The 21,766-nt window shown below is 37.2% G+C and overlaps 5 protein-coding genes and 1 non-coding gene across 8 annotated transcripts; 2 read left to right on the top strand and 4 right to left on the bottom strand.

Moving 5' to 3' along the window:
• Window positions 1-1,539: 1,539 nt before the first annotated feature.
• LOC115066478 (uncharacterized) lies at window positions 1,540-2,873 on the bottom strand. The gene is made up of 2 exons (XR_007422976.1): window positions 2,121-2,873; window positions 1,540-1,955 (listed from the first exon to the last, which is right to left on the bottom strand). It is a non-coding gene; the product is annotated as an uncharacterized LOC115066478 (transcript).
• Window positions 2,874-3,115: 242 nt separating this feature from the next.
• On the bottom strand, window positions 3,116-5,510 carry LOC105230763 (ubiquitin-60S ribosomal protein L40). Of its 3 annotated transcripts, XR_007422974.1 has the most exons (3): window positions 5,355-5,381; window positions 3,199-5,110; window positions 3,116-3,130 (listed from the first exon to the last, which is right to left on the bottom strand). XR_007422974.1 is itself a non-coding variant. In XM_011211734.4 (2 exons), the coding sequence occupies exon 2, from the start codon at window positions 5,095-5,097 to the stop codon at window positions 4,711-4,713; it is 387 nt and encodes a 128-aa protein (XP_011210036.1). In that variant the 5' UTR covers window positions 5,098-5,110; window positions 5,355-5,510; the 3' UTR covers window positions 4,547-4,710. The 3 variants fall into 3 exon arrangements, 2 of the variants coding, with proteins under 2 accessions (XP_011210036.1, XP_049314195.1); XM_011211734.4 differs by lacking the exon at window positions 3,116-3,130 and having other exon boundaries at window positions 4,547-5,110; window positions 5,355-5,510; XM_049458238.1 differs by lacking the exons at window positions 3,116-3,130; window positions 5,355-5,381 and adding an exon at window positions 5,257-5,278 and having other exon boundaries at window positions 4,547-5,110.
• Window positions 5,511-5,734: 224 nt separating this feature from the next.
• LOC105230764 (cleft lip and palate transmembrane protein 1 homolog) lies at window positions 5,735-8,262 on the top strand. Its single transcript, XM_011211735.4, has 3 exons — window positions 5,735-5,992; window positions 6,061-7,020; window positions 7,080-8,262. The coding sequence occupies exons 1-3, from the start codon at window positions 5,945-5,947 to the stop codon at window positions 7,998-8,000; spliced, it is 1,929 nt and encodes a 642-aa protein (XP_011210037.2). The 5' UTR covers window positions 5,735-5,944; the 3' UTR covers window positions 8,001-8,262.
• Window positions 8,263-9,357: 1,095 nt separating this feature from the next.
• Window positions 9,358-15,212, bottom strand: LOC105230765 (protein brunelleschi). Its single transcript, XM_011211736.4, has 9 exons — window positions 14,431-15,212; window positions 13,547-14,374; window positions 12,403-13,485; window positions 11,784-12,337; window positions 11,181-11,710; window positions 10,926-11,119; window positions 10,661-10,852; window positions 10,380-10,587; window positions 9,358-10,309 (listed from the first exon to the last, which is right to left on the bottom strand). The coding sequence occupies exons 1-9, from the start codon at window positions 14,621-14,623 to the stop codon at window positions 10,039-10,041; spliced, it is 4,053 nt and encodes a 1,350-aa protein (XP_011210038.2). The 5' UTR covers window positions 14,624-15,212; the 3' UTR covers window positions 9,358-10,038.
• Window positions 15,213-15,394: 182 nt separating this feature from the next.
• LOC105230766 (eEF1A lysine and N-terminal methyltransferase homolog) lies at window positions 15,395-18,233 on the top strand. Its single transcript, XM_011211737.4, has 11 exons — window positions 15,395-15,533; window positions 15,611-15,733; window positions 15,799-16,035; window positions 16,103-16,316; window positions 16,370-16,499; window positions 16,586-16,715; window positions 16,787-16,967; window positions 17,029-17,209; window positions 17,267-17,456; window positions 17,516-17,655; window positions 17,718-18,233. Exons 1-11 carry the CDS (start codon window positions 15,442-15,444, stop codon window positions 18,125-18,127), a joined length of 2,028 nt encoding a protein of 675 aa, XP_011210039.2. The 5' UTR covers window positions 15,395-15,441; the 3' UTR covers window positions 18,128-18,233.
• Window positions 18,234-18,281: 48 nt separating this feature from the next.
• On the bottom strand, window positions 18,282-21,529 carry LOC105230767 (splicing factor 3B subunit 2). The gene is made up of 5 exons (XM_011211738.4): window positions 21,372-21,529; window positions 19,975-21,315; window positions 19,139-19,903; window positions 18,827-19,071; window positions 18,282-18,770 (listed from the first exon to the last, which is right to left on the bottom strand). The coding sequence occupies exons 1-5, from the start codon at window positions 21,381-21,383 to the stop codon at window positions 18,401-18,403; spliced, it is 2,733 nt and encodes a 910-aa protein (XP_011210040.2). The 5' UTR covers window positions 21,384-21,529; the 3' UTR covers window positions 18,282-18,400.
• Window positions 21,530-21,766: the final 237 nt, after the last annotated feature.

The following is a 21,766-nucleotide window of genomic DNA, read 5'->3' as shown; positions in this document are numbered from 1 at the left end:
GCATTGGAGACTATTGTGAAACTTTAAATGACAACCAACCAATGTGTCAATTAGTTATAAATTACTTTTTAACTGGTATGAACCTGAACTAGTCGACCAATTGGCCTTTTTCCATTCAAACAGCGGGTGTTTTTTACGTGTTGATATGCTACGAAAAGACAATTGTCAGAGAACGGTTAAAAGTCAAGTTGGATTCCAGACTAGTATATGGTTATAGGTATATAATTTTCATATGTACATATGTATGTATATGGTATATTTCTTAACTAGATCGCTATTTTTCGCTGCTGGGTACATACTGCGGTTATATTCGAGCGGGTCGATTTATAGGAAGCCATAAAATCGGAAAAATTGGAAGCGGGAACTGCTCTACGGATCATTCTGAACAACTTTTTCCAAGGGACTATGGGTCTAAAACTAGTTACGAACCCGCGATTTTTAAGGCGAAGTCCTTAAGGGATCAAAAAAATGTATTCGTCAGTTTTTGAGATACACGAATGAAATTTAATAAATAGATGCATTTTGATATCCATTGTTCATTCCGTTAACATTAAAAATTAATTTGACTTTTTTATTCATTTATATTCCTATCCAAATACTTATATATGTATGTATGTATATACTATTTACAAAGGCGCATCATATAAGTATTATATGTATAAGTATTTGGTCCGAACAAAATTTTATTTTCACAAATATACCAAATTATTTTAGGAATTACATTATTTCACAACATGCAAATTTTCCCTCCATGCAAAAGCGAGACAGCTATTGTGTGTTAAATAGAGAGTGATAGTAGCCCTCAGTATTACCAAAGACGAACTCCTCGCATAAACGCCAGTTAGTTATTAGTTGGTGATTAGTAAAAAGTGCGCGAAACTGAAATAGTTGATTTTCCTTTAAAATCATAGATTTAGAAGCTTAGGATCGCAATCGTAGAGATCTAAATCTAGTCAAACTGACTAGTCGTGCTCGTAAAGTCTTTGGTATATCATATGTGATGCAAATGAATCATATCAGTAAATCATACTTATCTTGTACTTGTCTTATCTAGTATATATGTATGTACATAGATCTAAACACACAAATCACAGTTACTTGTACTTGAACAAACCATGAAAACCACGCCCAATGGAACATTTATATTGGCTTGAACTCTTTCCTTGCTAGAAATGGCTTCTTCAGTTTTTATTTAACGAGTTGACACACTTTTAGTATTTCCAAGATAACCTTTGTATGCGTGATGCCCGTGATTTTTATCCGATTTCATATATTTTCATACCATTCATATTATAAAGTACTAAAAGAAGATGTTTTCAGGACGTTTGCTTGATATTCCCTTTGTGATTTGTAAGATATGTTCATGAAACCTATCAAGGAGCAGAGCCACGCCCACTTTCAAAGAAAAATTTTACCAGAGCTGCCAATCCCTACTGTGATCCTATATACCAAAACTAATAACATCTTACAAATTTTTACAAATCCCGTGACTTTAGGGACTTCCTACTGACACTTCTTTTCATATAAAATATAAAAAAATTTATTGTAAATGATTTTATTAAAAAAGTAAAAAAAAAATACTTATACAACAAGTACGCAGTATATTAAATGTTTAATAATACATAATAATATGATTGTTTGATTACAAATATTATTGGAGACTGCCTCCAGAGGTATCGACGGCAGTATAATTTATAATCACATTTTATACATGTATCATTCCATAAATATGTAGAGGTAGTTTGGTCGCAGTATTTGTACACATTTATTTGTAATCCTTCAATATCTTTTTGGGACGCAAATCGCTGGAATGACAGTCCTTCTTCCGACAATTGGTGGCCCGCGGCGGCAGACGGGCGTAACATTTGCGGCAGATCATTTTATTCACATTATATTTCTCGGCCAAAGCAACAAGATTGGGCTCAATCCGTGTCATCCTCATGGTGAAACTTTTTCTATGATGAAAAATGTGATTTTTTATAATTAATTATTGAAAATATTTATTTTTTTATTTCATTTAAGACACTAAATAATATTTTGGAACTGAAATTTATGTTTCACAGTATTTTTATATTCTATTGAAATTATTTTTTTAACTTGAAAATCTTAAAACTTCTTACTTCTTTAATACTTTTCTCCAAAAATGAACTATGAACCGTTTTAGTAGTACTGGATCCATTGCTGGCATGTATTTGGATTTATACAAGAAAATTTCACCATTGCCGAAATTTGATGTTGTGAAATACCTAATTTCACATGATTGTGGCCGCCATAGATTTGCTTTTAGGCAAATGCGGGAAAGAGATACAACATGTACTGGAAACTATTGTGAAAATTTGGTTCGATTTGTTGGATCATTGGTCGCATATCGATGCATTTGTATGAGCTCGACGATGCACTTCGGTTTATATGTAAATACATACATATGTATGTATGTATGTATATAGTATATCCTATAGGCGTAAATCCATAATCGTTTTCAATTTCGTTCAGACCCAGTTCGAAGAATAGGCTTGTTGGCTTGTAGAGCAATTGTCCATTAGAAAATCTCTTTCTATGATCTGATCTTTTTCTGTCTAATAGGACTTCTGACAGGACGAATATGCATACATACATATATATGTGTATTTAACGAATGAATATTGTTCACAGATGTACATACTTATATTTTGACACTTCTTCGTTGCTGGTTCGGGGGGTTAAAAACAGTGCAAAGGCTTATACTACATTTTATATAATACAATGAACGTTTTTCATGCATTTCGTTAAAAATGTAGCGAATTAAAGGAAATGCCTTTTGAATTTTCCAATTCCCCATAAACTGCGGATATTAATTGTTCGTTTAAATGTCATAAATAATTTGCCTATTTTTAATATTGACTACAAATAAAAATATATACGGTATATTTGTATATGTTTATATGTGTATATGTATATAGGTACCTATAATTATCATTTGGCCAATGTTTTATTTTCACAAATATTTCACAACATTTAATTTTCCCTCCATGCGAAAGCGAGACAGCTGCTCGCTGTTAAACTAAAAATGACAGCTGCCGTCGGTATTGCCAACTGAGAACATTTGGCATGAACGACAGTTAACTGATGTTTAGTAAAATGAGCACGAAAACTAGAATATTTGATATTTATTTAAATAACAATAATTATAATTATAAAAGTAAATATGCAAAAATTCACCTGGGTTCTAATATGGCTTAAGTCATCAAATTCTTTTAAGGCGGATATCATAGGAGCGACATTTTAGCTTCCGTCAATGGGCGGCCATGAAAGACAGACCGGAAAGCATTGTCCGTCATTCGAACATTGAGTATGGCGGATCAAATAGGACTAACGCCATTGCACTGCGATTGTGTAACTGCTTGATTACTAAATTGTGAAGTAGCAAATTACTTATTATGGTATTGTTTACTTATTGTAGAAGCTTGATGCGATGTGTCAGGGCATTAGTCATAGATAGCTCGGGCTTTTTGTGTAGAAGTTGGATGCTACTCCTGTTTATACACATGCACATATGTACCATATATTAGTCATCCTGCGGATATTTCATACATACAATCATATTAATGTATATGTTGGCGTACAAGTGGATTCTGAACGATCAGTTTTTGTGACAACTACATACTTGTACTTATGTACATATGTATATGCTATAGAACTCCGATATCGGTTGCTACAAATGAGAAGCTACTTAGAGAAGAAAGGACGTGCGTACAATATCAGATCGATATCTCAATAACTGAGAGACTAGAACATGGTTAAATAGATTCAGCTCGTCGTTTTCGGACGTTCCTTTCTGGGTACTACAAGCTTCCTGGCAAAGTTAATATACGCTTTTCAGCGTTACTATTCGCATTTGTGGCGAAATATTAAAGATCTTGGGATAAAAGTATTTATATGAAATATCCTCATTGAGAAAAACCGAGGAAGTATTACAGCGATTTCCAAATACTAAAAATTTTATTTTTCTTGGAAGATGGGTAGAACTAACTCTATAAATTTTTTGTTTTGGAGTTAAAAGCTATATACATACATACATATATACTATACAAAATGGATATTTGTCACCCAGATTATTAAATAGAAATATTTAAAAATAAGGTTTACCCTGCGTCTATAGCCTCCTCATCTTTTCAGAGTATTGCCGAACCTCAGGCCTCTATTATTGCATTTTTTGAGTAAGAGTCTATGTTCTCCCATTTCGGAGTTATGAATTCGCGCACAACAAAATCAGGAAATAGAGGCCAAGGTGAACATTGAACATTATCTGGGAATAGCCACCCAGAACTAGTTTTGTTTGGCACGAGTCAATATTTTAGCAGACCACTATTTGGGGAAACATTAGTACTGGTTGGAAACAACAACCGGACCTACAACACGCGGCTTAGTCAAAGCTTGTCACAATTGAACAAAATTGATTTTTTTTCTAGAGCTGAGATGTGTTCTCCACATAGCTAATACTATAATGATTTTCTTAAACAAATATGTATAAATGTTTTCTCCAACTATCGGAATAAAAACAAAAAAATTATGGTTTTTGTTTTATTTTGCAAATTTCAAAGTAAAATTTTCACTTCAATTCATACATAGCTGATGTACACATAGAAAAACTAAAAGGAGAATGCGTTTGTTAGTATGCATTTCTCCCCCAACACTCTCCGCAAACGTCGAAACTTTCCATATTCCAGTGGTCTACTTCAACTTCTTCTTGGGGCGCAAGTTGTTGGTGTGTCCGCACTTCTTCTTGCGACAGTTTGTTGCACGTGGGTGCAGGCGAGCGTAGCACTTGCGGCAAATTACCTTATCGCAATTGTATTTTTGTGCCAAGATACGCAAGGAAGGTTCAATGATACCACCACGAAGACGCAGAACCAAATGGAGGGTTGACTCCTTTTGGATGTTGTAGTCGGACAAGGTGCGCCCATCTTCCAATTGTTTTCCGGCGAAGATCAAACGCTGTTGATCTGGGGGGATACCCTCTTTGTCTTGGATTTTAGCTTTGACATTTTCGATGGTGTCAGAAGGCTCGACCTCTAAGGTGATGGTCTTACCAGTTAAGGTTTTGACGAAAATCTGCATTTTGCCCGTCTATCTGTAAAAACACAAACAAAGAATTGTGGTTTGATTTCAGATCACAGCAAAACGAGTTGTGACGTGTGCGTTTATAGGTTAGGATTAGAATCGTGCAAACTTTTTCACTTTATACGTAAAATAATGCTAAAAACAAAACACAATCACCTCACGCGATTTTCAAAAGTATGAAAAATATATAATTTATTATTTCTGTATAAAAACTAATATTAAAACACAAATTTTCCAAACAGAAATGAGCTTACCTCCAGAAACGTGTAGAGAAATGCTAGAAAAGAAATCAAAAGGGAATTTTTTAATATGGCAGGAAATTTTCTGACACTTTATCATAAGTGCTGCCAAGTTAAGAAAATATGTCTCGTTCACAATTTACTATTGATATATATCTTAACAATTATATGAATTTGTTGTGTTAACTTTGTAATTCTTTGTATATAATTTAGCAGAAAGTTTTAGAGATTATTGTCATGTTTGTATTTGTACCATTTAACGTTCAACAGAGCAAATATGTAACAGGAATGAAGAATTCAGTTAAGTATATACAAATAAATGGATGTACATCGGTAATTTTTGATGCAAGAGAAATGGCAACTCTAATAAGATTCTTTGCCTTTTTAAATTGGTAACACTGCCCATTATAAAAGTCAAATTTTTTCCACATCATTTTTACATAGTCGTGAGAATTGATTGAAAAAAATTAACTTAAAAGGTCATGTGGTAAGAAAATCGTACACAAATATCCAGAGGAGGCATTTGTTCAGAACTTCTCCAATCAAAGAACACCGTTACTGACACATATCTTAGTAGTTTCGCCTTAAAAGTTTATTTGTATAAAATGTCAACTGACGCACAGCCGCAACCAGCTGCGCAGGGAAATGGCGAGGTAAGAAATCACTACTAATTAAAGATTATATATTATTTAATGATTTATAATTTTGGAAACCTACCTAGCTGGCACCAGCAGCTGATGGTGTTGCTGGCCCTAACAATCAAGAGCAACAACAACAACGGCAACCCACTAAAATGGAATCTTTCTTTGCAATGACAAAATCATTGATATTACGTGCTCTTATAATTTATTTTATAAGTTCATTTTTCCGCCGACCTCAACAAGCAACTAATGAAGCAAGTGAGCAAAAAGCTAAAAATCTTGCACCGCGTGTTAACGCATGGAATTACTTCGAAAACGGTACTCTCTTTGATTTGCATGTTTGGCTGTCGGAACATTCAGATAATGTAGACTTCAAACAAAAATCAAATTTAATATGGTTACAAGAAGATCTTGTATATGGCGATTGGTCATCGGGACCGAAACATGATGGTATTTATACGCATAGCTTAAAAGTAAAAGCATCCAAATCGTTGATGAACAATGGTAGCATTTATTTGCATACGTTTGTTACACGTGCTGGAGAGAGTCCTGACCCGGACGCAGATAATTATGCGAAAAAAGGAATGATGGGTTACCAACACAGAATTCTTAATAAATACAAACGGATACGCCTTAATCGCAACTATAATCTTCTAGGAGGAGAGAAGGAAAGATTGGCTAAAGAGTTGGAACAAGCAAACCTTAAAGATACCATAGTTTCACATTGGCATCCAAATATAACTATAAACTTAGTGGTAGATCAAACCAATTGGGCTGCGGGTACGGTGCCACCACCTTTAGATGAGTACGTCAAGTTTGTAGATGGTGGTAAAACATATTTGCCAATTGTATTTATCAATGATTACTGGAATTTGCAACGTGAATATTTCCCAATAAACGAAACCACCCCGGATTTAGATTTGCATATAACTTTCCAACCTTTGAGTATGTTCAAATGGCAATTATATGCGGCACAACAGATGAAGAACAAATGGGGTGGAAATATGCTCGGAGAACTAATGACAGCTGGTGCTCCTGAGGTAAGTTTTAAAAATTTGTATATATGCATACATATATAATATACACATTACTTTTTTAGGAGTCGGATGAAGATCAAGATTCATTGAAAGAAACACTCCTTGACACAAATATATATTTGCTGGGACTCACAATTGCTATATCAATTTTGCATTCAGTGTTCGAGTTGTTGGCTTTTAAAAACGATATACAGTTCTGGAATAACCGTAAGTCGCTGGAAGGCCTTTCAGTGCGCTCCGTCTTCTTTGGAGTATTTCAGTCATTAATTGTGCTACTTTATGTCCTGGATAATGAAACCAATTTCATGATTCGAGTTTCATGCTTTATTGGATTAGGCATTGAAATTTGGAAAATCCACAAGGTTGTCGATATCGATTACAACACTGACCAGAAAATTTTGGGAATACTCCCGAAAATTAGTTTCCAAGATAAAGGTTCATATGCGGACAGTAATACAAAGGAATATGACAATCTTGCCTTCAAATATCTAGGCTGGGCATGTTTTCCACTGCTAATTGGATATTTCATCTACTCTTTAGTGTATAACCAGCACAAGGGATGGTATTCATTTGTGCTGAATATGCTGTATGGTTACCTCCTAACATTTGGCTTCATCATGATGACGCCTCAGTTGTTCATCAACTATAAACTAAAGTCCGTAGCACATTTGCCGTGGCGTATGATGACATATAAATTCCTCAACACATTTATAGATGATATATTTGCTTTTGTGATCAAAATGCCTACTATGTATAGGTTGGGATGTTTCCGTGATGATATTATATTCTTCGTATTCTTGTATCAGCGCTGGCAATATCGCGTTGATTACAAGCGCGTAAATGAATTTGGTTTCTCCGGAGAAATGGAGGAAGAAGCGTCGAAAAAGAGACTTGAAGCTGCGGCACCTGCGTCAGAGCAACAAGCAGAAAAGGCGGCTATCGAAAATACGCCGAAATCGGCAGCCGAAAAGAAGGAGGACTAAGTATTGTCGCGTATCTGTAGATGTTAGATAATTTAAACCGAGTTTTCCAAATCCACACAAAAGTGGATACTTCATGTATGAATGAGATTTTCTGTGAAAAAGTCATAACTTTGTGTTCTCTAAAAATTTCATTTCCTATATGTTAGCAAATTGATTTAGAGATAAGTTGCTATTCGCAATTGTATATTGAAACGCAAAAGGCAAAAATATTATAATCATTTAATAAAGACATACATACATACATATGTACTATTCTTAAATACTTGACAGTCCACCATTTACTTTCTTATCAGTAGTTTTGCTGGATAAACAAGATTAAGTTGCTGGGTAAATAAATAGGTGTAAGACACTTGTAGATAATAACCGTTGTTACTTAAGGAGATTAGTGTTATCAACTGTTTGAACAACGATTTACACAATACTTAATGAATGTTTTAAAAATTCTTTTGCTTAAATTTTATTTAAAAAAAACATTGCATTTTAATTAATTTAGATTCAAATATTACAAATTTCAATAGAAAGTTAAAACTTCTTATTTAATAACACTTTAATCATAAATATTTTTTACAAACTTCCAATTATTATAGCTTTTTTTATTAATGTGTCAAAAACAAACAGAATATAGAGTCACCCTGCATTTGATTGGCCCTACTAAACAAAATTTGTTTTTTGCTCAAATAGTATTTAAAAAATACATTTTGTTTAGAATCATTTGTCGAATTAATATTTTAATATTCCTATGGCTCCACTTATTATAAAGTATTAATATATTCTTTGTTTCATTTCCTGTGCCAAACGGTCACTTTTTCCTCCGTGTTGATATGGGGTGAAAGATTTTATTGGAAAGTGAAAATAAAACTTTGAAAATTGAAATTCAAGTCCAGCTTAGTCTTGGATTTTTATTAAACCTTCAGAAACAGTAGCCTTTCTCGTTCTGAAGTTAATATTAATACATCAATTTTTACTAACTAATATTATAATCTTTGACTTAAATGTTACATATAATTTTATTAGTTTTTTTTATTTCAAATTATTTTCACTTACTTGTATTCAGATTCATAAATTGTCAAAATTTTACCCAGCTCTTGACACTCAAATTCACCACGAAATATGTCAAAATTTGACTTACATCCGTCAGAATTTTATTTTTCTAACTCTTGGCAGACCACCATGGTAAAACTTTTCCCTGCATGTATGAAAACACATACATACGTACATATATGTATGAATATGGTTGTGATAACAAAATTTTATTTAATAATTTGTTTAAACTCTTCTGCCAAAGTTATGGCATTAACGTGACGTCTGGTAACGCCGCAGTTGCCAGCTAATCACAAGATTGTAAACAAAGAAAAAATAATAACAAAACGTTTATTCGCAGCAAATTTAAGAAATTTGTTTAATTTATAGAGTTCAGCCAGAATAATAATATATTAATGATATACAGATTTATATATTTTTAATATATACAAAACAAGCCTTGTTTTAACAATTAATGTTGGTTATTGTTCTCTTTGTACGAGCTAAACTACTGCTGGACAAGTAATTGACGCGCTTCACAAACATTTTTCAATTAAATTTTACAGCTTAAAACCGAAATTTCAATATTAAGAGTAGTAACGAATAACTAAATTAACGTTAACAAAAATACAATTCTAATAACAAAAGAAATGAAGAGCAGTAGCAGTTTGTGTGTTTTTTATGAAGACAATTATTTCTACACGCTTCCAGGCATATTGATAATCGCATAGCTCGCTTATTTTAATTTTCTAAACGTTTTCAACTCAAATAAGAAAAAAATCTATATGTACATATGTATAGATATATAAACAATAAGCGGATTTTAAAGATGCGCTTTTGGAGCAGCGCATCCAAATGATGACATATTTCATCGTAGTTCTGCGTGGAAATGCGAAAGCTTAATGACTGTCTGGACAGCGCGCAAAGCCAACAAACAACGCAGCAACATCCAGTTGTTGGGCACAACCGTTGTAGACTTTTTACCTATAAATACTATTTTAACTATGCATATATTGCATTATTGCTCGATAACGGTAACTTCAATAGGCGGTATAAATTTCCAGATGTGCTCCTGTTGTTCGTGATAACTAGCTGCGCTGCCAACAATGTCGCTGACTTGTACAGCGGGCATTTTGTGTTCTAACAATTGGCCACGAGCTGATTGAGTTGAGGTCTCTTGTGGCTTGGAGCAGCATTGGATGCTTGCCTTGAAGCGACCAGGTGTGAAAAATATTGCGGTACACTCGTGTTGAATTTGTGCGTGTTTTTGTAGTAGCGGTATTGAGACTCTGTTAACAAAAAAAGTGTAGCCATGACATGCATACTTTCAAAAAAACTTATATTAAAACTTCCACTTACCTGCTCGGTCCGGATATGGCAACGCGTGTATCTAAATTGTAATTTTCCATGCCATTTAAGTAATCCTGGTAAAATTTGATGGTGAGCACAAGGTTACGTAGCGGTTGCGCCGATTGATTGCTTACGCTTACATTCAATATGGCGCTCTGCCCGGCGGCGCAGACAATTTCCGATTGCGGTTGGACGGGTGTATTTTGGAATGACACCGCTTTAAAAATATACAAAAAATTATATATATTTAATTACAGCTTCTATGGAGTTAGAAACGTCTTCAGTCTTACTCCATTCCAGCGGTGACACGGTTGTCAAATCGATCATGGCTGATGTCAGCACGATGCCGTGTAATGATGCTATGCCCTGTATGTCGGTGCCGGCGAGCAACCAACTGATTTTCACACGCTCTGCTATATGTTCCGAGCATAATTTACTAATACTGTCGCTAAAAGAAAGCAGTTGGGTGCGATAGCAAAGGTCTGCAAATTGTAGATGAAGCTTATTTGGTTATTTACATTTCATTGAGCATGTTTTATAAATACACGTAGGTACCTTTCTCCATGTTCTCAGCGTATTCAGCTTCACGTGCGGCCACTACTTGCTCTAACGAGCAACGGTCGACTGGTATTGGCACACGGCAACTCTCTTTGGCTTCAATCAGTATACTCTTGTTGTTGGTGTAATTGAGCGACATTTCTTGAGCTGTCAAATTGGACACATCAAGCACCAAATAGAATTGCGATGGACTAAAAATGGGGTGTTTTAAATGTAAACGGGATATATTACGGGAAATAGATATATATTTACATTTCTGCCGGTAGCACATCCCAGCTGGTTATTTGTGCGCTCGGCAACAATTCAATGTTAAATGATATTGCACATTGACGACAATAGCCCTGTTGCATGGCCTCGCCACCGGAATATTTCACACGAAACTGTGCTTCCACGTGTTGTCCATAACCATGAGTGCTGCCTTGCGTACCTGCAGGTGGCAAACTCAGCGCTGCCAGTGATGGTGCGCCGCCCGACGTTGAGGAGCGAAAACTCAGATTATTTGGATCATTGCGACGATTATATGACGTTTGCTGTTGATTGGGCGAACTAACACGTGAAGGCAAGCTCGCGTGACCCGATGATGATAGTGTTGAGTATTGCAATGAATACGGTCCAGCACCCATTGTGGCGCCCGCATAATCTGCTTGCAAAGCAGCTGTCACTGTGCTATTAGAATGCACTGAGGCGGCGCGTTGACTTACTATGGGGCAGACGAAGTCCGCTTCGCCATATATATGCACCGTAAAATCGATTGAGCTATTGGGTTGTATGGGAAGTTTTGACTGTTGAGAAAATATTTGTTTCAAATCAATGCTTTTGATACAATTCTGTGCATTTCTTCATGTGTATACTCACTTGCAATTCTTTTTCATCGATAATGAAAATTTTTTTCTGCACTTCTTGTTCCACATTCGAACTGATACTTATCTCCAAATGTTCCACGGGTAGCGGACTGTCATTTGTAATGGTAACAATGCACGTTGATGACTCGCCGTTGTACAATGTTAAACTTGCGGATGTTATAACAATGTCGGAACTTGCTAATTGGCTGAATGTCGCCGTTTGTGGCAACGAGGTCTTTACGGATATTCGGGGCAATGCCGGTATCACATCCACCAGATAATTGGGCGGAAATTTGCGTCCACGCATGTTTTTCAAGCGACAATTGGACTTGACGCCCAGCGCATGCGTGCTATACCCCTGAATCTCCAATTGGCCCACTTCGATAGGTGTGCCATGTAGTGTTACAGTGGTTGGTACATGCGGCTGTAAAATTACTGTTTGTGGTAGCGATTCAAAAACTATGCCGTTAGTTAACAGACGCATATCGCTAACAGTCAACTCGATTGGCAATGGATTGCGCAACCGCAGTGTTACCTCACTTAGATTGTTTTGCACCCAAAGAAAAGCTGAAAACAAATGTGTTACCAGAAATATATATCAAATTAGAAATAGGTTGTTATTTAAAACTCACATATTTTATTCTTTTCCTTCTTCTTTTCACGTCTATCCATCGAATTGAGATGTATGGGTGTGAATAGGAAAGGTCCACTATCTGCTTTGACGATTTTTATACGCTGCGGCCGCAGATGTGCCGGCAAATCGCGCACAACCAAGTCCATGCAATAGGGTAAATCCGTTAGATTGGCTGGTGGTATGACAGTGCCGTTTTCCAGCACCAGAGGCACAGGTGAACCTTCACATTGCGCACTTAAATTCTGTAATTGCACGGACAATTCGCTCTGCTCCGTTGGTGTCATATGCGCCCACTGTGTTTGCAGTAAAAAAGTCATGTGACGTGTAGCTAACGCAGATTGACCTAAGCGTCGCGCCGCTGCGATAACACCTTGCAACAAATCTATTTGTAAAGCTGGCCAACCTGCGGCATTATCGATCACCTCCATTGGATCGAGCGAAAGTAAATAGCCGGAAAAGCTTTCCAACATTAACCGATAAGTCTGCGACCAATCGGGATTCGGATTGCCTTGTTGTACATATTTGAGTGCTGCTAGGTGCTGAAAGAAGGCCGCTTTACGTCGATAGCCGATTTGGTGATACAAATCGCTAACCACTTCTAAACGTTTTACACGCTCCGGTTCGCTCATGGTCACATTTATAAAGAAAATATTTTGCAGGAACATTGCCACATCTAATGGCCGATTTTGCTCAATCATAATACGCGCTGCCTTTAGCGCCGCCTCAGTCTCGATTATAGCGGCAGGACCATATTTACTATAATTTATAATTGCACGCCTGTAATAACCGTGAAGTTCATCTGGTTTTAGTATGTTGCTTGGCAATTCACTTGAACGAGCACCATGCTGCGCCGCTGAGATAGTCGATGTAGAAGATGACGATGATGGTGTACCGGAAGTTGAGGAATTTGTTAAAAGGGAAGATACTGAAGAACAAGACGACGATGCCGAGGTCATTTGCACCGTAGAGGCCATGCCTTGAGCGTCTGGGTGCGAATTATGTTGATGTTCGGGCGCATGCACTTTAACTGTTGCATCGCTAGCTCGCCATTTTTCGGGTGTGCTGCGCAAAGGTGATGGACCTAAAATAAATTTTATGAAATATTGATATGTTGACGATAGTTCATACAAATAAACACTTACCATCCTGCAAGGAAGTGTTTCGATGTAAAGTTTCGCTTTCACGTAAATGTGGATATAAAAGTATTGCTGAAGCTGAACACAAGCCTTCTTCCGAAGCGCTCAACCATAATAAATCTCCTATGGCACGCAAAGTTTCGCAGGCGCTATGGTATAAACCTAGCGCGTCTACTACTAGACCAGCTTGTAACGACAGGTCCGCCAAATTCTTAGTGACACGGCCAACAGTGCGTTTGCGATTACTGCGTGAATCCATATCCAGACCGACAAAATCGCGTTTCTCAAATGGTGCTAATAGTAAACTAACTTTTTCTACTTTTTCACGCGATCTATCCAAACGCTTTGATTCCAGCACCCAGAATAGCGCATGTATGAACTCAGCTATGTGTGATTCTAAATCACTACAAGAATCTTGTTCTCGATAGAAAAAGGCTTGCGCCTTAAAATTGGAGGGAGTAGTATATTCCTCTTCAAGTCTAGGACAATGATTCGTTACACTGTTAGAATTTAAATTAACACTATCATGAATGGTAAGGTTGCTTGCATCCGTGAAATGTTGATCGCCACCGGCAGAATTAATGTTTTCCGCAACGTGTGCTGATGATGGACCGAAAAATATTGCACGTGAGTCGTACAGTGTGCCACTGTAGCGAACTTTGAGCGATTCATGTTGCCTACAAAGCTCATTTAATTCTGTTTGATTTTCAAATTTGCCAATAGTAATTAAACCTAGAAGACGACGGTGTGTTTGAAAATCACCCCAATCATTATTTTCTACCGGATGGTCATGTATGTAGCGTACCCAAATATCACGTGTAATACCTGTCGAGTCTGCAAATAATTCGTTAATTATATTAACATTACATTTGTCTACTGCAGTAACTTGCCATTTATTTTCACATTGCTGACGCGGCGAACCTTATCAAACGCCTTTTGCAGCGACCGTGGCTTGGATGGACCCACGCCACGCAATAGCACCAACAAACAACCGTGATGTAGCGCATTTTGCTCGTAATCCGGACGCGACATAATCGGTTCACTAGCTCCATGCGTCAACATCTGACTCACATTTGCACGCATTTATCCGTTTTTTACTGCAGATCTCTGACCAACGAAAATCATTTGTAGTACTAAGGACGATAATGTGGGAGTCAATATGGTAATAGAAGAATGTCGTATACGCCCAAAATATTTAAATAAAGTGGAAAGCCCACGAAAGGAATGTTTTGGCACTTTTCACTTGAACAAAGTGCCACTTCCAGAAAACACACACATGCACCTACACCCCTTCAATACTTTCACTAGCAAATAGTACTTTTGTTTTTATGTAGTACTGCAATTAGATGGATATTTTCGTTTAAACTTTGCACTTAAAAGAACCAGACGTATTATTTTGTGTCCTATTATGTACCATCGTTATTGCAATAGTTTAATTAATTACAATTTTAATTATTTAGCCAATCAGTATTTTTCCTATCTGCTGCCACTAAACGTCAAATATTTGTTGTCGTATGTGAATTTTTTTTATAAAAAATTTCGATTAACATAGGGGGTGCTTTTATAAGAATATATATTTTATTGTATATTTTAATATTTTTAATACTGATCTTGAAAACAAATTTATGCATATAATTTTTTATATGTATATCTTCAAATGTTTCTGCCCTTTCTGTTCGTACTTTGATTGTATTTAAAATCTATACAACTACGTAAGTATTTAAATGTTAGTGCTTATTAGAAGCATCACTCTGTACCTTATTGGGAATTAATCGATTATGACACATCTCCATTAACAGCTGGCCCAGCTTTTCTGTGCATGTTCGGTTGTAAACTTTATTCTTTGAACATTTTATATTAGCACGTGAGGTAAACAAAAAACAGTTTTTAAAAAGTTAGTCATGAATTTGTTACCAAAATCACACGAGGAATTCGCGCAACCAGAATACTGGAATTCCTTCTTCACAAAACGCGGTGAGAAGGCCTTTGAATGGTTTGTTTACGTGAATTAACCGCGCACCGGTTTGCAAGTATAATTAACGGGTTTTCATATTTCTTCCACGCGTATAGGTATGGCGAATATTTGGAATTATGCGAGCAAATACACAAATATGTAAAGAATACAGATCAAATTCTAATGCTGGGTTGTGGTAATTCACAGCTTAGCATGGATATGTACGACTCAGGTTTTAGGTAAGTGTGACTTCCGCTTACATATGGTACGAGTCAACATAAATTGTTTGTGTGATTTCTTTTAGAAATATAACAAACATTGATATTTCAACGGTGGCAATTAGAAAAATGTTAGAAGTAAATGCTCATAAACGTGAGAGTATGAAATTTCTGCAAATGGATGCGACGCAAATGACTTTTGAGGACGAATATTTTTCCGTTGCTTTAGATAAAGGCACATTGGATGCGCTTTTTGTTGACGACACACCGGAGGTACACGCAACCGTGGAACGCTACTTCAATGAAATCAAACGTACTATGCGGTAAGTATATACTACATATCATACTTGTTTTCTGGACATTATATACTTTTTACTTTCAATACTCTAGCAATGGTGGGCGTTACTTGTGTATAACCCTACTACAAGAACATATATTGAAATATATTTTAGATTATTTCCCACGTAATGGTTTTATGTTACGTGTGGTACACTGTGCCGATGCAGATCGTGCCAATCAGGAAAAGAATGCAGATAATCCTGATGTTATGCCAATGCCTGTCTTTATTGTTATTGCAACCAAATTCAAGGCATTACCAATACCGGTAAACAATTGCTTTGTTATAATTACGTAATTTATTTACTTATATTATTTTAGATATTGGAATTTAGCTTGGGTAAGGACAAAATGCAACGTTTACCAAATGTTCAGGAGTTGAAAAATGCTGTGACGGCTGTACAAAGAGCGGCGTTGATATGCAATGGTTTAGCTCGCACAAATATTGCAGGTTAGTTAACTTATATAGAATGTTGATTTAAAAACAAAAAAAAAAAACGAAACAAATAATATACATATATATGCAATGTCTTATAGGACATGAAGAGGTTGTAATGGATTTGTGTCAACCTGGCGAATCTACTCGGCGTTACACAGTCCATGTCCTGGATCAACCACCGGCAAGGGGTTTAGGTAAATTTGCCGCATTCATTGTACCTCAGGGCAGGTAAAGTCAACTAGTAATACAAAAACTTACTTGCTTTACCATTTTACACCTTCTATTTCTTTGTTTTCCAGAGAGATTGAATGGCTCTTTGCCACAACTCAGGGCCGTAGAAAATTACACAGTTCCGCGAAATTTCAGCGCCTAGCAGTTGTGACACTTCATCGCGATCAGGAATATGTGTCATTGGACACAGTTAAGTGTGAACTTGCAGAGAGCATCAAGAGCCTAGCGCCTATTGGTCTAACGGAGCAGGTTGGTAATCAATATGAATAATAAAATATACTTATAGTTAACTAAATGCTCTGCTTTACAGATTCCTTTCCTATCTCTAGGCGCTGATGTTGGTAAACGTGAAACTCTAGTAAGTGGTTTTTCCCAAATATCCGGCGATTTTCGCATTGAGGAGGTGGAGGGTAACGATGGAAAAATATTTCGGCGTCTGATCTTCCTCAGTAATCAATTTGTAGTACAATCAGAAGCTTTGGTCAAGACAAGTAGGCGCAGTAGTTGTACTATTTAATTTATTAACTAATAATTATTTATGTTTGCAGTAAAACTGAAGGGTAAAAAGGAGCGTAAGAAAATTGATTTCGGTTATTTGGCATGTCAACATCATTTATATATGTCTGCTGGTGTACAATTGGCCATTGGTTCAAAAAATGCTGCCAATGAGGTCAAAGATGTGGTAGTGGTGGGCCTAGGCGGTGGTGGTCTCTGCAGTTTTCTACATGCAGCTGTGCCGTAAGTTAGGGGTTTTAATAATCGCTATTAATATTTTGTAAAATGATTAATTATTACAGTAGTGTGCGGTTGACAGCAGTTGAAATAGATCCCATCATGCTGGAAGTGGCAGAACAGTATTTTGAATTAAAGCAAGATAATCGATTTCATGTAGTAATCGATGACGGCTTGTCCTTTTTAGAAACTTGCAAAAATGAAGGTAAAGCTAACTTTGATAAAATATGCATCAATTTTTTTTTTTAAATAATATACTTTTCATAGAGATCAAATTCAACGCCGTGCTGTTTGATGTAGACAGCAAAGATCTTTCGCTTGGCATGAGTTGTCCGCCAAAAAGTTTTCTTGAACCGACAGTGCTAAATAACATTAAGTCAATTATTGGCGATAAAGGCTTATTCATATTGAATTTGGTTTGTCGTGATGAAGCGTTGCGGGACGAAGCCTTACTACAACTACGCAGTGCTTTCAAATCGGTTTGTTGTTATAAGCTGGACGAGGATATAAATGAGATTATTTATTGTTCAAATAATGAAAAGTACAAAAGTATAGCGGAATGGAAGAAAGATTTGGGCGCTGCTGCTCGGCGCTTAAATAATGCGGCAAAAGAGCAGAATTTGCATAAGGAAGAAATGTTAGAGGTTACGGAGTTTTTAAATGAATTAAAGATTTAAATTAAATATTTTAATACAAAATTGGTTATAAAGTGAGAAATGTGAAATTTTGATGAAGTTTGTTATGAATTATAATAAAAAATTGAAACAAAGTCGCTTTAAAGAGTTTCAGACGTAGTACAAATTCAGTGAGGATATTAATTCAACGAAGGCCTTAATATTAGATACGAGATGTAAGTTGATGTTTATTGTATGCTTTATGCGCCAAATACAAATGCCGTCGAACACAATGCTCATATTACTTGGCTTATACAAATTATTGCTGGGAAATATTCAAAATTTAAACTCTTTATACTTCTTTGTTGTTTTGCTTGTTGTGTCGGCTTGTTGCCGTTTACGCTTTGATTTCTGACGTGCCACATGCTCAGCCAACATATCGGAGAGATCCTCCTTCTGCAGATGACTTTGTTGTTCGCGCATTTGTTGCTCATAACGTTGTGCCATTGCCTCATTATCCAAATCCAATTCGGAGGGATCCAAAGCCAATTCGACGGTGCCCTCACGATCGACCGTGACAGCGGCACGTGCGGCCGGTTTGTTAACACCACTTATATCGTAGACGTGAGTGGAGCCCATCATAGAAGCACCAACACGATCGGTACGCTTTTCGGGCAGTACTTGATAGAGAACAGGAGTGTCATTGCTGCCACAGAAAAATATGATTAAATAAGTTTAAGGAAAAAAAATCATACTACTTACTCTTCTATTTCGGCTTCGATTTTCTTCTTACGCAACTCAATCGTTTCTGGCGTCTCCATGCCGGCTGGTACACTTGTTAGACCCGACGGTGTTACCAAACCTTCAGCTGGTGTTACGAGACCGCTATCGTCTGGTTGATTAGCCAGATCTTCACCATCCTCCTCCTCTTCTTCAGATGACTCCTCAGACTCGGACTCAAGTTCACCCCATTGATTGCGCTCAATATCGCCCTCATCAATGCCACTCTGAAATTGAAGCAAGTAAAGATGAATTCAAAGCGAAAATATATGTATACGTTTTCTTAAGGCTTACATCCAAATCCATTATATTCGTGCCAAATACATCACCGTACAATGGTTTGCCATTTTCATCTACAGGCGGTTTACCCCAACCACCTGCATGGTAGCCGAACGAGGTGCCTTCGGGTATGGGTGCATTCAAGCCGGGTATTTTCAAACTAGGATATGATGGTGGCGGCCCGTAACGTTGTTGGGCAATAAGCCATGGTGGTGGAATTTTATGTGAGTTAGGGCCAACCGGCATACCGAGTGCTATGCGCAACTCTTCGGACAAGTCGCCTGGTTTCTTCTCTTTCAAACGCGTCTCATACTCTTTGCCCTCATAGTATAGATCACCATGTATGGTCATACGCGGCTTGGTCTGCCACTTGAAGAAGGCATCGTGCAACTTCTGATAATCTATATCGATTTTGCCCATTTTAGGACGTACACGTTCGCGCATTTTCGATTTTAATGACTTGGCATCGTCCTTTTCCTGTAGCGATTCACGCATTTCCATAATGCCAGTCTTTTTGATGAAGGCTGGCAAATCAAAGGGTGGCTTCTCAATGCCACGTTTACCCTGCAAATATTTTCGCTTGAAACACCAGTGACGAGGCACTTGCACAGTGTTGCGATAAGCCTTTAGTTGTACAAGTAATTTGGGATCACGCGCAGTGACGTCGTGCATTTCCACAACGTCGGGTCGTGAGACCAATTGTTTTAATTCAGCAACGCTCAAGCGCGTGAGTTTCTTCAGTTTGCGTTTAGATAATTTCTCCTTGTCCTCTTTGGTATCCTGTAACAATCACAAAAAGCATAAATAATAATATAAAACGTATTGGCTTTACACAAATATGAAGAAAATACCTCATTATCTTCGTCATCATCATCATCTTGCATCTTGTCTATTGGCTTTTTGGGAATAGCTGCACCTTCATTCTCCGTAGTTGTTTTGTCCTTCTCTGTGACCTTCGGTTTGTTCTCCAATTTAAATATTTCGAAAACGCGATAAAATTGCCTATACATTGGCGCTAAATCGGCTATAGTTATGCGCTCCGGTATATATTCTATGGTCACATCATCATCACCGGTAATCTCCGATTTATCTTTCTTTTCAACAGCGCTTTCTTTTTGTTTTTGTTTCTCTTTATCCTTATCCCTATCCTTACCCTTTCTGTCCTTCTTATTCCTGCTCGATTTATTTTTATCTTTGTCTTCAATTTCATCATCCGAGTTCTTCTCATTCCGTGCCGCCTGTGCGTCGTCATCTGCTTCTGCCTCATCGGTTTTATTTTCAGCTTCGGCAGATTGATCATTGTCAACGTCATTTATGCGCTCGTTGTCACGTTGCTGCCTAAGTTTGCGATTTTGCTTCTTTCTACGTTTTTTCTTTTTATTTTTTTCGGCACGGCTTTGTTTACCACCTTTCCCAGTTATGCCACCATTCATTTGAGCCTCACCTTCATCATCTGAGTCATCACCAGCATCGCCATAGTCATTACCTATGACGCCAGCATTTCCAACGCCACCACTGTTCGCTTCATTCGAAGTAAAATCTTCCGCATTCACATGAAATTCAGCCGCGCGCTGATCTTTTAATGCCAAAACATCTTCCAGCGCTTTCGGGAGAACCACTTCGGTAGGCTTTTTATTTTTTTCGTCATCATCGACATTTTCACTACTTTCGCCAGCTTCACCTACATTATCCGATGTTGTGGAACTGCCCGTTGTGTTACTACCGTTACCACTTTTAGGTTTCTCAAGCTGCATAGACATGAGTGGCATGGGCCGACCGACCGGTTCATTTTTAGGTACCTCCATACGAGATGGTGGTGGCCCCTGATTCCATGGTTGTGGTGGCGGTATTTGTTGATGCGGTGGTGGTGGCATCTGTTGAGGATTCATTTGTTGCATGGGTATTTGCTGAGGATTCATTTGTAATGGCGGTTGTAGAGAATGCTGCGGCGGCGGTGCCAACTGCTGTGGTGGTGGCTGCAATTGCTGTTGAGTTGGTGGCGGTATTTGCTGTGGTGGTGGGGGCATTTGTTGTGGGGGCGGCAGTTGTTGATGCGGCATATTAAGACCGGGTGGAAATATTGGCGGTGCCGGTGGTCCAGGTAACAAACCTGGTGGTGGCCGCATGCCAAGCAATGGAGGTGGACCGCTTTGCATCGGTACGGCACCTGGCGGCATAGACATTTGTGGAGGCTGTGAATTTTTATAATTAAAAGTCTCTCCTATTTAACAAAATGAAATAGAAATACCTGATCACCCATCTGGTTATTAATTAACAATACTTCAATACTTTTTCAAACACAAAAATGATTTTTGCACAGCAGCTAAACACCTTTTAGAAACAAACGATGGGAAAGTCGCGTTTAAGCATTTACATTTTCATGGTTGTTATCGATTAACCGAAACATTAAAAATCGATAGTGAATGTGGTACGGTGGGATAATGGTATTTAAATCTTTTTTTATGATTTAATAGTTTATTAAAACAATTGACTTTTGAACTTTCAATATTTAATAAAGTTAAATTAAGCCTGCTAGTTCTCAATTAATAAATGTTTTTAATCATAGGTAATTGAAAATTGCATCATATTACAAAATGTTTCATGAAATACATTGTTTTACAATTTTTATTAGCGATCTTAAAC

Source organism: Bactrocera dorsalis, chromosome 1 (genome assembly GCF_023373825.1).
Source record: "Bactrocera dorsalis isolate Fly_Bdor chromosome 1, ASM2337382v1, whole genome shotgun sequence".
Lineage (NCBI taxonomy): Eukaryota > Metazoa > Arthropoda > Insecta > Diptera > Tephritidae > Bactrocera > Bactrocera dorsalis.
This window is presented reverse-complemented; position numbering and strand designations above follow the sequence as displayed.

What these genes read in the sequence shown, in the direction of transcription:
- LOC105230765 (XM_011211736.4), bottom strand. Translation starts at nt 14,623, where the DNA reads ATGCGTGCAAATGTGAGTCAGATGTTGACGCATGGAGCTAGTGAACCG. An exon ending in GAAGGAAAAGAATAAAATAT is followed by an intron (nt 12,338 to 12,402) that starts GTGAGTTTTAAA and finishes ATTTGTTTTCAG; the next exon opens with CTTTTCTTTGGGTGCAAAAC. An exon ending in TCGATGAAAAAGAATTGCAA is followed by an intron (nt 11,711 to 11,783) that starts GTGAGTATACAC and finishes TTTTCTCAACAG; the next exon opens with TCAAAACTTCCCATACAACC.
- LOC105230766 (XM_011211737.4), top strand. Translation starts at nt 15,442, where the DNA reads ATGAATTTGTTACCAAAATCACACGAGGAATTCGCGCAACCAGAATAC. An exon ending in TCAAGGCATTACCAATACCG is followed by an intron (nt 16,317 to 16,369) that starts GTAAACAATTGC and finishes ATATTATTTTAG; the next exon opens with ATATTGGAATTTAGCTTGGG. An exon ending in AGCTCGCACAAATATTGCAG is followed by an intron (nt 16,500 to 16,585) that starts GTTAGTTAACTT and finishes AATGTCTTATAG; the next exon opens with GACATGAAGAGGTTGTAATG.
- LOC105230763 (XM_011211734.4), bottom strand. Translation starts at nt 5,097, where the DNA reads ATGCAGATTTTCGTCAAAACCTTAACTGGTAAGACCATCACCTTAGAG.
- LOC105230767 (XM_011211738.4), bottom strand. An exon ending in CGAATATAATGGATTTGGAT is followed by an intron (nt 19,072 to 19,138) that starts GTAAGCCTTAAG and finishes CTTCAATTTCAG; the next exon opens with AGTGGCATTGATGAGGGCGA. An exon ending in ATCGAAGCCGAAATAGAAGA is followed by an intron (nt 18,771 to 18,826) that starts GTAAGTAGTATG and finishes TTTCTGTGGCAG; the next exon opens with CAATGACACTCCTGTTCTCT.
- LOC105230764 (XM_011211735.4), top strand. Translation starts at nt 5,945, where the DNA reads ATGTCAACTGACGCACAGCCGCAACCAGCTGCGCAGGGAAATGGCGAG. An exon ending in CTGCGCAGGGAAATGGCGAG is followed by an intron (nt 5,993 to 6,060) that starts GTAAGAAATCAC and finishes AAACCTACCTAG; the next exon opens with CTGGCACCAGCAGCTGATGG. An exon ending in TGACAGCTGGTGCTCCTGAG is followed by an intron (nt 7,021 to 7,079) that starts GTAAGTTTTAAA and finishes TTACTTTTTTAG; the next exon opens with GAGTCGGATGAAGATCAAGA.